The 12,808-nt window shown below is 47.6% G+C and overlaps 1 protein-coding gene across 13 annotated transcripts in view; it reads left to right on the top strand.

The window, feature by feature from the left end:
* The first annotated feature begins 4,814 nt into the window (after positions 1 to 4,814).
* The window catches only part of FOXN3 (forkhead box N3), a 138,217-nt gene continuing 130,223 nt past the window's right edge, over positions 4,815 to 12,808 (top strand). For 9 of the 13 annotated variants that reach the window (XM_068192631.1, XM_068192638.1, XM_068192637.1 and 6 more), the window contains exons 1-2: positions 4,815 to 4,972; positions 7,575 to 8,131. In XM_068192631.1, coding sequence (XP_068048732.1) covers positions 7,589 to 8,131 — 543 coding nt within the window. In that variant the 5' untranslated portion in view covers positions 4,815 to 4,972; positions 7,575 to 7,588. Of the gene's footprint in view, positions 4,973 to 5,768; positions 6,018 to 6,166; positions 6,244 to 7,574; positions 8,132 to 12,808 lie in introns of those variants that run through there. The other 4 variants (XM_068192632.1, XM_068192633.1, XM_068192634.1 and 1 more) reach the window with 4 other exon arrangements.

Consider the following 12,808-nt stretch of genomic DNA (forward strand, 5'->3'; position numbering starts at 1 on the left):
AAAGCTTTGTATTGGTGCTCCTTTTCTCACAGATTCAGTTCTGTTTCTCTTGGGTTTTGCCTGCTGGGGAAAATGAGAACTTGAAGACTAATTAAATGCAAGGTTGGGAAAATGCTTTGTAAATCTGATTCCATGTTCTTGAGTGAATGAACAAAAGACAGATCTATTGGTAAGCTGGAGTAAGCTGGGCCTTCCCTGCATATGCAGCTTATAGCTTAGTGCTTGCTGTGGGTGAAGAAATGGGAAGGCATGCTTGCAAAAGCCATGGGACGGGCAGGCAGGGTACAACTGCCCTCAGAGCAGCTGTGAAGCCAGAGTTGCTCTCTTTCAGGGCAGCAGGGCACTGTTTGTCAGCCCATTAGGTGTGTTACCTCTGTACAGGGCAGAGACTCTGGGTGTTCTAGTACTGTTCCAGGAATTCAGACACGGCTGTTTCTCTGCCCCAAAAGCAGGCATAGTGCAAAAAAACAAAACCAGGCTGGTCTGCTGTGGTTAAAAATAAAGAAGTGTTGATACTGCAGGAGAAGAATGCTGAGAACAGGAGTTGTGAAAGTAGAAATGAATAAACACTGTATTCATGATTTAGTTTTTATAAGTTCTGAAGGTGTCCAAGGTGCTTGTGCTGTGTACAAGATTAAATCCATTGCCTCAGAGAAAACAGAAGATTAGAAATATCAAGACTGATGGGGATGCACCAGTCACTCTGCATGGGGTAAGAACTGATAAAAAACGAGATGGTCAGTGTACAGGTGTCAGGTGTCAGGGCCTGAGCTGTGTCCCACACTGAGGGTCTGATCACAAGACTCAGCAGCCCTGTCCACATCACTCTTTGAAAAATACCTCAGGACCCTTAAGAATTAGGAGGGTTTTTTTGGACAGTTGTGTAATTCTAAATCCTAATGAGCAAGCTTGGCTGGCAAACTTGCAGCAGACTTCAGGGAAGAAATCTGACTCTGATGTAGAGAAAATAAACATTGACAAGGACACCAGTCATTAAAGACATGGTAATTGGAGACCAAGTTAGGAAGAGGGGCTTAAAGGTGAGGATAAATAGTGCAGGACTGTTGAAGTGTGGCAGGTGAGGCCAGAAGGCAGAAAGTAGAAGTATTTAACAAGGTTATGTGACATGGTGTCCTGCTTTTGGCTGAGACAGTGGTGCTGTATTTTTGGATTCAGTATGAGTATCATGTTGGTAACACACTGATGTTTTAGTTGCCGCTGTGCAGTGCTTGCCCTAAGTCAAGGACTTTTCAGTTTCCTGTGATCTGACAGTGAGCAGTGCACAAGAAGCCAGGAGGGAGCATGGCCAGGACAGGGGACCTGAACTGGCCAAAGGAATTTTCCATACCATAGAGCATCATGCCCAGTATATAAACTGTGGGGGAATTGACCAGGAGGGGCCAATTCCTTCTTAGGGATGAACAGGGCATCTGTCAGCAGGTGGTGAGCAAATGTATTGAGCATTATTTGTTCCTCTTGGGTGTTATTCCTCTTTCTGTCTCTTACTATCATCATCATCTTTTTTTTTTTTTTTTTAATTATGAAACTATTCCTATCTCAACCCAAGAGTTAAGGTTTTGTGGTGGTTTTTTTTTTTTGGTTTTTTTTTTTTTTAATTCTGATTCCTCTCCTCACTCTGTGTGTGGCAGGGGGAGCAAGCGACTATGTGGTATTTAGTTGCTATCTGGGGTTAAACCATGACACATGGTCATAATACTAGCAAAGAAAGATGTTCCCAGCAGGGATGGAGATTGAGGGGGGAAGATGAGCCTGTGAGCCCATGACCCTTGCTGTGCTTGTGTGCTCAATGGCTTGTGGGAAATTTTCAGGGATTCCAATCTAGAAGAGGATAAGAGATAAAGGAGTATAGAGAGATGGCTGGAAATCCTCATTAAATAAGATACTGCAACATCTGCAGTTGGTATTCTGAAATCTGAGTGGAAAGATTAGACTGTTGTATATTAGCCCACAAGGCTAAAGTGCAGCTCTGCACTGTTGGAACTTCTAATCAGCCTTCAGTGCGGCAAGTACTTTGGTCTTGATGTACAAACAGTTTCATCTGTCAGTGTTGCAAATCTTATGCTAAATTAATTAGTATTATTGCTGCCTCAGAAATGGGGAAATCAACACCTTAATAAATTTGGGGGCTTGCCTGAGATTACAATGAGTATTTAGTTACTTGAGGGCATACATTAGTTGTTCTGCTGCTGCTGTAGTCTCTAAGGCAGCAGTTAATGCTCTTTCAATGGAGCTGCACGAGACTGTGTGCTCCTTTCTTAAATTAGTTGTAGTAGGTATTCCAGCAAAGCGTCAGAAGTTGGGGAACAGTCTTCCCAAGAGGCAAGATAGTAGTGTTTACACTGTTGCTGGTATTTTAGTGCTCTGCAAGTCACCAGCTGTTGCTGTTGAGCTCCGGGGTAGGTGGGAGCCAGCAAGAGGCTGCCCTGCACTGCTGCCTCTCACAGGACACCTCAGCGGGGAGCGTCTGGCAGCCCTCTGACCCAGCGGGCAGTCAGTCCCCCTGCTCTCCCAGCCTTCTCCGCCACCTGCTGCTGGCCCCTGTGCTTGATCGTGCCGGCTTTTCTGTCTACACAGCAAATGTCTCACTGTGGCCTTTGAATGCAATCTCTAGTGTGTGCTGTGGGGAAATTCCTACCTGCCATGGAAAAACCAGAAAACTCTGAAACTGATCATATTCCACCAATATTCATGGGGAATTTGGCCACTAATTCTGAACAGAACTGAGCTGAATAGGATGCATACATAATGTATTCAGGGTATAATTTTCTTTGCATACTACCCTGCATCTCATGAGGCTTCCCCCTTCTCACTTCAGAAATACTTCTCATTAGCTGAATTCTTCTTGGTAGTCTTTCAAGACACTTGACTTTTACAAGTGATAATAAATGCAATAAATCTCCTTGCTTGCCAATAGAGAGGTATGTTGATTCACTCAGAAAAATGTCTGAAGCATTTGGAGTAAATTCAGGTGGGTGGAGTTACGACTTGATAATTTAGTTTGGGTTTGAAACCAAACGGCCATGAGATAAGAACTGCGTAAACTACTGGTCTTGCTGACTGTTGGAGTGTTAGGGCTGGTGGAGTCACAGGGCAGGATTGCCAGTGGGTAATGATGATACTCTGCTGCCTGATAGGTATTCTTCCCATTCTGCAATTCAGCTGCTGGTGTGTCTTCTTGAAAATATGCAAGAATGTGAAATAGCAGTTCACTGGGAAGGGGAGGGAAAGCTATCGGCAAAAGAAGTCTTAGCTAGTTATGACAGGAATTCCTAGTTACAGAGAATCAATGAATTGCTTCTTATCCCTGCACTTTGAGAATGAGGTGCTTGCCACTCTTACCTAAAACTGGGAATTTCGTGAGTATTAAACAGATTAAAGGAGGTAACCCATCCATTGGGAAATAATGCAAAATTCCCTAAAGGTCTTGAGGCAGTTGTTCTAACTTTTCTAAATAAAACAGCTAAAATGTTTTCCTTCCTAGCTTAGTCACAATTTATGTGTCCAGGGAGGACTGCACTGGGAAGGATACCTGTATTTCTGACTTAAGTGATATTGTTTCTACATTTCTGCAGCAGGCATTTTCTATAGTGGAAGGAGACTTTATTTTGTAGTATGCTAAATCTGTGAGCGTTGTTTACCCAGAGCAGAAAATGTTTGATTTTTGTGGACCAGCTACAAAACAGTTCCATGTACTTGTTTTGCGGGTAGACAGCCATACTTTAATTTTGTGCTGCAAATCACTGAAGCTATTTGAGATCTGGCATGCAATGTATAGGAGACTGTACGTTCAGCTAGTGCTGTCTAGACTGGACAACTTCTTTATTTTTAAATCAGGTTAGTTCCCTTCAATTAATTCAACTCATGGCAAAGGTTTTTTACTCAAGCTAATACTAATTATGTCAAAGTATGATAGCAGAGGAGAAAAGGCAACATATTTCCTAATTGAGTCAAGCCTTCTTTTAAAGCAGATTTCCTTCAGGAAATATCCCCCCCCCAGCACCGTCGGCAGTTACTGCAGATTTCTGCAACACGGTTCTCTACTGTGCACCGCGCACACAGCAGTGGCCGTAGTTTCCCGATGCCCGGAGCCAGCAGCAGAGCCGCCGGGCGGGATCCCGCGCCTGCCGCTGCCCGCACACCCCCGCAGGGCCCGGCTCCCGCTCAGGCTGCGGGGCAGGTGCCGGGCTCCGGCCGGCGGACTCGTGTGCGCCGTCGGGCCGGCAGGTTCACCCGTTTTCGGCAGGAATTACCTGCCCGCTGGGAGGGTGTTGAGAGATGCCTCCCCCGCTCCTCTTGCGGGAGAGGTAGAAGCAGGGCTCCGCTATGCTAAGCCGTGGGCTCCTGGGGCTCGTCCGTGCCTTCGGTGTACACCGCGGTTCAGCCGGGGTCGGCCTGGCCGGGCGGGGGGACAGGACACTCGCACAAGTGGGAGCGCCGCGGCTGCCGGTTCTCTGCGCATCGGGACTTCCCGAGCGCCTCCCGCCCGACCTCGGACAGCGGCCCGGCACGACCCGGGCGCCGGGCGGGGGCCGGGGTCGTCGAGCGCCCTGCGGGGGGGCACGGCCGGGTCCCCGCCGCCGGCCGGCAGGAACCACCGCCCTCCCCCACCGCCGGCGGCCCTCCCTTCCGCGGCTTCTCCCGTCGCGGCTGGCCCAGCCCACGTTTTCCCTCTCTCCCCTCCCTCCGTGGTCATGTGTCGCCTTTTTTGTTTGCAGTGGAAACAATTTCTCGCTCTCGGGCTCGCACCGAGGCGGACCGCTGCCCGTCGGGAGCGCGGGGCGGGCGTGGGGCAGTCGGGCCCCATGCAGGCGGCGGAGCCCCGTGCGCCGGGACCCCCGCGGCACCCCCGGGGCTCGGGCTGAGGCGGGGGCGCGCCATGCCTGGCTCCGTCAGATGAAACTTTGTGCCGCTGCCATGAAGGGACCGCGGTGAAACCGCCGCCCCCCGCCAGGTAACTTGCTGCCGTCGTTGTTGTTGTTGTTGTTGTTGTCGGCGGAGGTTGCGCGGGGCGGTGCGGGCCGGCCGCGGGGAGCGGCGCGGCGCGGTCCCGCCCGGCTCGGCCCGGCCCCGCGCCACAACTTGGTCGGGAGTTGGTGCGCGGCCCGGCGCGCGCGCCGCCGTGACCCCGGCGAGCCCGGCCGTGCCCGCGCCGCGGGGCCGCGCCCGGCCCGAGCTCGTCCCGCGGGGGGTCCCGGCGGCGCCCGGGCGAGGAGCTCGGGGCGCGCGCGCGCACGTGCGGCGGGGCCGCGCGGCCGGTGACACCTGGCCGGCAGTGGCGCGGCGCGCGCCGCCCGGCCCGAGCAGCCCCGGTCGCCTGGCAACGCCATTGATTGGCTGCGGCCGCGGCCAATGGGCGCCCGCCCCCCCTCGCGGCGGGTGCGGTGGGAGCGCGGGCGGGGGGCCCGCCCCGGTGCGCCCCCCTCCGGCCGCGGCGGGCGCGGGTGCGGGGCGCGTCTGCCGGAGCTCCCGCGGCTTAACCGCGTTCGTTCGGGTTCGGCCTGGGCTCGCCCGGACCGGCGTTCTTTTGTCTGCCGGTGGGGCGCCGCTGCAGCTGCCAGGGGCCTCGTTGGCAGGCCCCCCCCCGTACCCCCCCGTTGTGGCCCCAGTCGGGCCCCGCCGCCGCGGGGACTGCCCCGGGCACCGCGCCCGCCCGCGGCGGCCCCGCTGGGAGCCGCTCTTCGGCCGGACGCCGCCGGACTTCCCTGCCGGCTGTCCGTGCCGGCCCGAGGGGGCTCCGCGGGGCCGCGGCCGCCCGGTCACCCCCGCTGCCTGGAGCGGGGGGAGAGAGAGAGAGACAGGGGAAAAAAAATCATGAAGTGATACGGCCCTTTGGGAGGATACCGGCAAATAAGGAAATTAAACAGAAAGAGAGCAGCGTGTTGTCATAGCAACAGTGCAATTAAATTACTTTACTGTCAGCCATCATATAATTTTCCTGTTTAGAAGCTCATGGGACGGAACTTCCATTTGGAGTCCAAGTTAAGTGTGTGGCTTAGGTAGGCGATGCCAGTGCCCCTGGACGCTGGCGATTCCCTTGTTTACTTTCTGCTTGCGCTGGATGCACTTTTGAAAACTAGGAAGTGGGGCCGACGCAAGTGTGGCCTCCTGGTGTTTACATCTGCCTCGGTATTTTTTCCTTTTCCAGATACTTACTCATGTAAAACTGCACATTTTCACTGAAGATGGTGAGTGTATCGATGTGCTTCCATGCAGAAAAGTTCTGTGTGTTTCATTTTTAGTGAATATCTGCTTTGGTGTAACTTCGTTATAGAAAGACCCAAAGAACTTAAAAGTTTTTGGTTTTGGCCATTTATGACAGCTAAATTAAAGTCCATTATTTCTCTTTCCCATAATGGCTGTGTTGCTCTATTTGTCCCTGCAGACAGATAGTTCATTCTGTTGTTACCTGTAGCTTTTTTTGCCTTTAATTTACCGTATTGACTCTGTGACTGCATGACTTCAGCTAACTGCTGGGGTTATGTTTTAGGTACAGGGAATCATTTCGATCTCATTCAGTGTTTGTGCAGAACGTTTCGTCCATTTAAATTCTGTTACTAACTCCATCCAGTTTTTGTTCCACTTCTCTTCACATCTCCAGAGGTAATTCCTGGCAGTTTGACTGTTTGTAGAAGCTAAGGGAGCCTGTCTCCTGCTTCTGAAGCAGAATTGTTGGGCTCGTCTGCTTCTCTCGAATTGGGCAGGGGCCCAGCTTCACTTTGCTTCGGAAGTGCTCAGGTCATGCCAAGTATTAGTGCTCACAGGTGTCCCCCCAGGGCCTGCTGGTGCAGTACCCTCCACAGCTCACCCCACCTCTCACAGGCCATTGTTGAGCATCACAGAGGTCTGGTCTTTCTGACTGTTGTTTTCTACTGCGTTTGAAATAAGTTCAGTTTATGTTAAAATCTTCTCTGTTTACATACATTTTTAAAGTGCTCTATTGCTCTGGCACTTGCTTCCCCATTTTTTGGCCCTGGGCCCAAAACTACCAGGTGTTGCTTTCCCTCCTACTTTCTCCTTTGCTGGTTTTGAAGTTCTGCTCTCATTTCTGAGTTTTGGTGCAGCCAAGTCAGTATGGATGTTTGTCTGCCTATGCCTTTAGCCAGCATGATTTTAATCATGGTGCTGTTGTATTGTCCTCAGATGTGAAACAGCTGAAATTATTCTGAAGCAACTGGCCATAAGTCACTCTTACTATTTTTTAAATTCCCATCCATATTAAAGTGATACAGTTGGGGTATTCAATGGTTTGAGAACACTGCTTCCTCTTTAAAGAGACATGGTTTGGAATTTCCTATGTGGGGCTTCACGTGCATGCAGAACTGAGGTGTATCTGGATTATCATCTTATTCCATCAACTGAAATTTCTTCCCTTGTACTGACTTCAGATAATTTTATTCAGCGTTGTGGATGTGTGTTACGTGAAACTGTCATGTTTAATACAGAGGGCAAAAGGCCAAGTGACCAGTTAGGGAAAAGCTGTCAAATTGTTACACAGGAACTTTTTATGAGCTAACTTTTCTCTTTCTCCCTTTTCTTTGGATTCACTCTGCCAGGAGCTGCTGTCTAAATGGGTCCAGTCATGCCTCCCAGTAAGAAGCCAGAGGGCTCAGGAATTAGTGTTCCCAGTGGATTGAGCCAGCGTTATCAAGATAGCGATTTATCAAAGGCACTTCATGATGACGAGGACCTAGATTTCTCTTTGCCTGCCATCAGATTAGATAAAGGGGCCATGGAAGATGAAGAACTAACTAATTTGAACTGGTTACATGAGAGCAAGAACTTGCTGAAAAGCTTTGGGGACTCAGTGTTAAGGAGCGTTAGCCCTGTTCAGGACATTGGTGATGACACGCCTCCGTCTCCTGCCCACTCTGACATGCCCTACGATGCCAAGCAGAACCCCAACTGCAAACCTCCTTACTCCTTTAGCTGCCTCATATTTATGGCCATTGAGGATTCGCCAACCAAAAGACTGCCTGTAAAGGATATATACAACTGGATCTTGGAACACTTTCCATATTTTGCAAATGCACCCACTGGATGGAAAAATTCTGTGAGACATAATCTGTCCTTGAATAAGTGTTTTAAGAAAGTGGACAAAGACCGAAGTCAGGTGAGTTTGGAACTATGAGAAGCTCTCTCTGGCTTTGAAAATATTCACCTGCTAATCCCAGAATATGTCCTTAACAGTGTAGTATAGAATGTGCAACCCTGTGCCTGGTAGAGTAGTCGATTAAGTTCAGAGAGCCAACATTTCTTTAGCATTGCTCATTCTGATTTTATTAAATTCATTGTCTAGACATCTGTAAGAAAGTGTTCAGCGTGTGTGTGTTTTCTCCCCCCAGCTGGTGTCTTCATGCATAGTGGTTAAATATTGTTTTTAGTTATCATGCTGTGGTAATGGTTTCCAGCTATACTAGATGAATGTAATCATGTTATAAATAGGCTGCTTGCTGTTCTTGGCTTATACAAATGTATAGTGAAAGGGTATGCCTTATGTAAGAGTCCATTGCTATTGCCCTGGTCTGTGTTGTAATCCAAAAAAACCTTTTCTTTCTTTTATACAAGGAGGGTAATGGTGATGAAGCTTTTTTCCAGTTCAAGCGAGTTTTAGAGAAACTCTTCAAAGAGCAGAGGCAGGTCTGGGATCACAGGTGAAGGTTACCATTCACCAAAATTTCTGGCATTCTTTGAGCTCATGTAACTTCTGCAGCTGGTGCAGAGCAGAAGCCCTGGGAGCACATCTTTGCTTTCTGATCTGGTTGTTGTCTCCTCACTTCACTGCTGATTCCCCAGCAGTGTCTGCAGGAAGAGGCTGTGTGCAAAGGAATGGGAAAGTGAGTGGAGTGGTGGGGGCAGTCCCTTGCATAGCCTTCTACTCTGTCAGTCTGCCTGGGAGCAGGAATCAGTTTCCAAAGGGGACCTTCTGAAGCAGCCTGGATGAATCTTTGGCAAAGTACGAGTACACTGATAAAAATACCGTCTTGCAGATTAATTTCAGAGGCCTTCTCACAGGTTAGGGAAATAAATAGCAGGTAAAATCACATCACTCATGGTCTGTCTCTAAAATTGGCTGAAGATCAGAAAGTGAACACTTTCCCCTGGCAGAACTCAGCTTTTGTATTTCAGTGAGTTAAATGCTTTGATTGTCTTGTAACTTGTTACCCTGAAACTAGACTTCTCTTGGTGGTGCTGTTCTCCCTATTTTGTGTGCAATTTAACTTCAAAAGCTCTGGAATAGAAGCTCAAGTAACTCTTGAGGAAGAGTCATACACTATTGTAAACTAGCAACTTTTCATTTTAGATGAATTAACTTTCTTTTCTACAGAGCTTTCATTTTTAAAGGATTGACATGTCGATCTTTCTTTTCTTTCTTTTTAAAAAGTATTATTACCTAGAATCCACTGTCCCCATATTGCTGATCACAAACTGTATAATTGTATTTTTTATCAATTAATTGCTGTGAAAGCTCATGTGTGAGATGAAAAAAAAATCTCTTCCCAAACTGGATCTTGTTTTGTGTAAGCAGAGTCTTAAATTCTGGTTTGGAAGTGAGCCTATAATGACAATGCCACAACAGACTTTTATGACCCTGTTCCAGACTCTTAAGAAATATTCATACAATGCATTTAAAAAACCACCAAAATACAGTAACTGGCAAGGCATGTGTTTAACTCAGCCATTTGTGTTTTGTTCTGACCCTCTTCCTCTGTTTACAAGTTGACTATTTAGAGTTCAGCTTCCTTCTATGAGGAACTTGTCTTCGTGTCTATCTGTCAAATATCCGGCCATCCTCTGAGCTCCTCTGAACAATGCCACACTGCACTGCTGCTCCGTGGGGATGTGGCACAGCACAATGCATGACTGGTCACCCACATCTCAAATTCGTGATTACGGCCATGGTTACATAGCTAGAGAACAAGGTGTGGTGGGAGGCCTTGCCTGTATGAATCACAAGGTGGAGTTTTATTAATTCCAGGAAAATCGCAGATTTTTAGAAATAATTTCTTCTGCTTTCTGAAGATGCTAATAACTGCAGGTAGCTAGCTTTAAGGTGAATGAAAAGGGAATCTCAAATGTAAAATGCACCACAGCAGGTCATTCGAGTCCCCTGCTGGGTTTTTCATCGTGTCCTGGCCAAGGGATGTGGTAGACAGAGTTCTGAGTGCAGAATTGGCCCTGGGTCAGAGTTGCTGAATCAGGTGCTTGACAGCTAATTGCGGACTTGGAAAGCAGTAAATGTCAACTGATGGCTTTGAAAATACCTTCATGTGTGAGAGCACACACTTGGGCTTGATTCGGTACCTTGCAGCAAGTATCTCTGCTGTTCAGAAGGCAGGTGTCCATCTAAAGGGTTCTCTGATTTTGGTATGGGGCTTGGGGCAGGGGAAAGGAGGGGTTTCATCTGTAAGGAATCATTTTATACTACTTCTCCTTTGCAGACAGCTTTTGCAAATTGCAGGGTTGGGGTCTGCCTGTTTTACTGGTTTTACATGGAAAAAAGGGAAAAACAGCATTTAGCAAATGGCATGTTATAAAATACTAACAAGATGGGCTCTGAAACATGTACAGTATGGAGGGAAGGAATTAGTCAGTGCTGGGAATTGCAGGCATTTGCCGGTTGATGTGCGTTGACATATTGTGAAAAGCTAGAAGCTTTTCCTCTCATAGTTGTGCTTTCCAGTGTTTGTTTATGTAGCCTTTCAGTAATCATTTTTCTAAAAAAAGTTCTGCTGAACACTTAATTCTTTTCTGAACTCCCTCTGCATAGTAGTTTTCTCAGTCTTGAGTTCCACTAGTTTATATTCATGGGGCTAAATATGAATCTAGTAGTCTGCAGCTTTTTCTGCCTGCATATGAATTCTTGAATTTCCTGATGTGAGATCATTGTAATGGAGAGGGAAAGAAAAAAAAAAGACAGGATTCATCACTTTTTTTTTCACTTGCCCTGTCCTGGTGCTTTTAGGTCTGGTGCGGAATGTGGAAGAAAGAATTTGATTTTACATTGCTGCTATTCCACATAAGCTGCAGTGCCATCAGGCTTACCTGGCAAACCAAAAGCCTGGCTGTTCATGGAACTGCAGTGAGGCTGATCTGGATCGAGACAGAACGCTGGGCTGAAGAAGGGAAAATGCTGAGCCCTTGATTGTACAAACCTCTTTGCATTGAGCTCAGCAGTTTAATAATAGTTGGCCAGAGTATGAAGTTATCACATGATGGGGAGTAGATGTGGAGTTCCCTGGCTTTGTTTATACTGCCAGACCTGTGAATTCACTTGTTCAGATTAATCCTATTGTGAACGTACAGATCTAAATGTCCTGTAGTCTGTGTCCCACTTAGTACAGCCCGTTAGTCCATGACTTCCCTACCATCTGGTCCTTGGCTGTAGAGAGGAATTTTTCTTGTATATGTGTCTCCATAGCAACGAGTTTGCAGTTGATATGGAAAGTAAGCAGTTGCCCTAGCAACAGAGTTACTGATGTGGCAGCTTCTCTGCTTGCAGGGAAAGGGCTAAGCTAGTTCAGACCCATTATGTAGGTTTGCTGTGATTATAGCTATGCCCACTAGTGCTGCTCGAGCTAAGGGGCGGCTGAAAAATTTTGTTACAAGCCCTATTTCTGCCTCCCTTGAAAATCTGATTTATTCGTATAGGGATTCCTGCTTTGAACAAAGGCTGTTAGGATTGTCTTTCCAGGGTGTGTGATGTGCTTGTGCCTTTTATGAATTCAAACTTCCTCAGTCATCGTTATCAGATGAGGGAAAATGATGTTTGACCTCGCTGGTTTTGCTGCAGTATTTTTGTCTCGGTGAACAGCCCACGGTTATAAAGGTTGGAGCTTTTGTCCTCATGCTTTTCTCTGCTATTCTGCTGTTTTTTCCCTGGTCTCTGCTTCTTTGGGCATCCATCCTATCAAGAGGGCTCCTCTTTGTGTCTGCTCTGCATTGTCTGAGATAGGGAAACACACACATGCTGTGTGCATGCTGAAGAAATTCAAGTATCTGAAAGGTTTATTTGGCACTTATGCTGAGGGATGTCTTAATAAAAGTGTAACAAGGGTAAAGGATATGTTTATGGGGATGAGAGAAGAAAATTCTCCTTGCTTGATGTGGAAGTTATTCTTAGAAGTACGTGGTCCATAACTGGGTCACAGAGATCCAGCCAGGCTCCTCCTCTGTCTGGAGCAGGCTCTGAGATCTGAGGACTCCTGAGTGGTCCTTGAGCTTTGCAAGAGCCAGTGTCCAACTTGTCCTCCTCTAATGCACTGTCTCTCATAAGCACTCTGCCAGGGCATCTTGACAGGAGCCGTGGGAAACCCTTTGGGCATGGGAGACTTTTCAGGAGTGCCTCCTGCAAATGTCTTTCCTCTGGCGTGATAATATCTGGGCTTTTGGCAGTTAAAATCCTGTGGGAAGATCAGTGCTAGCTGGAGTGAGAGGAAAAGGACCCTGCCTGTTCTTTGTTAGAATCTCCCGATCCAATCTGCATATGCACAAAAGTGAGGGAGACAGGACCCTGTCCTCCCTCTTTTAATGTGATGAGGTTTCCTGTGAAAGTTCAGTTTCACCCTGGAGATAGGAAATAATCTCCTCTGTTTTTAATGTTATCACCTAGACTGGTCCAAATAACACAATTGTCAGAATTTCACTGCATTTATAACATCTGGGGAAGCTGAAGAAATAGCAAAAATCAAACCCAACAAAACAACCCCTCAGATTCATGTTAAAGGCTTCATGTGACATGGACTCCATTAAAAAATTAATTTCCTAAATAAGCTGGAGCAACTGTTAA

The sequence above is a fragment of the Anomalospiza imberbis genome, chromosome 6, assembly GCF_031753505.1.
Source record: "Anomalospiza imberbis isolate Cuckoo-Finch-1a 21T00152 chromosome 6, ASM3175350v1, whole genome shotgun sequence".
NCBI lineage: Eukaryota > Metazoa > Chordata > Aves > Passeriformes > Viduidae > Anomalospiza > Anomalospiza imberbis.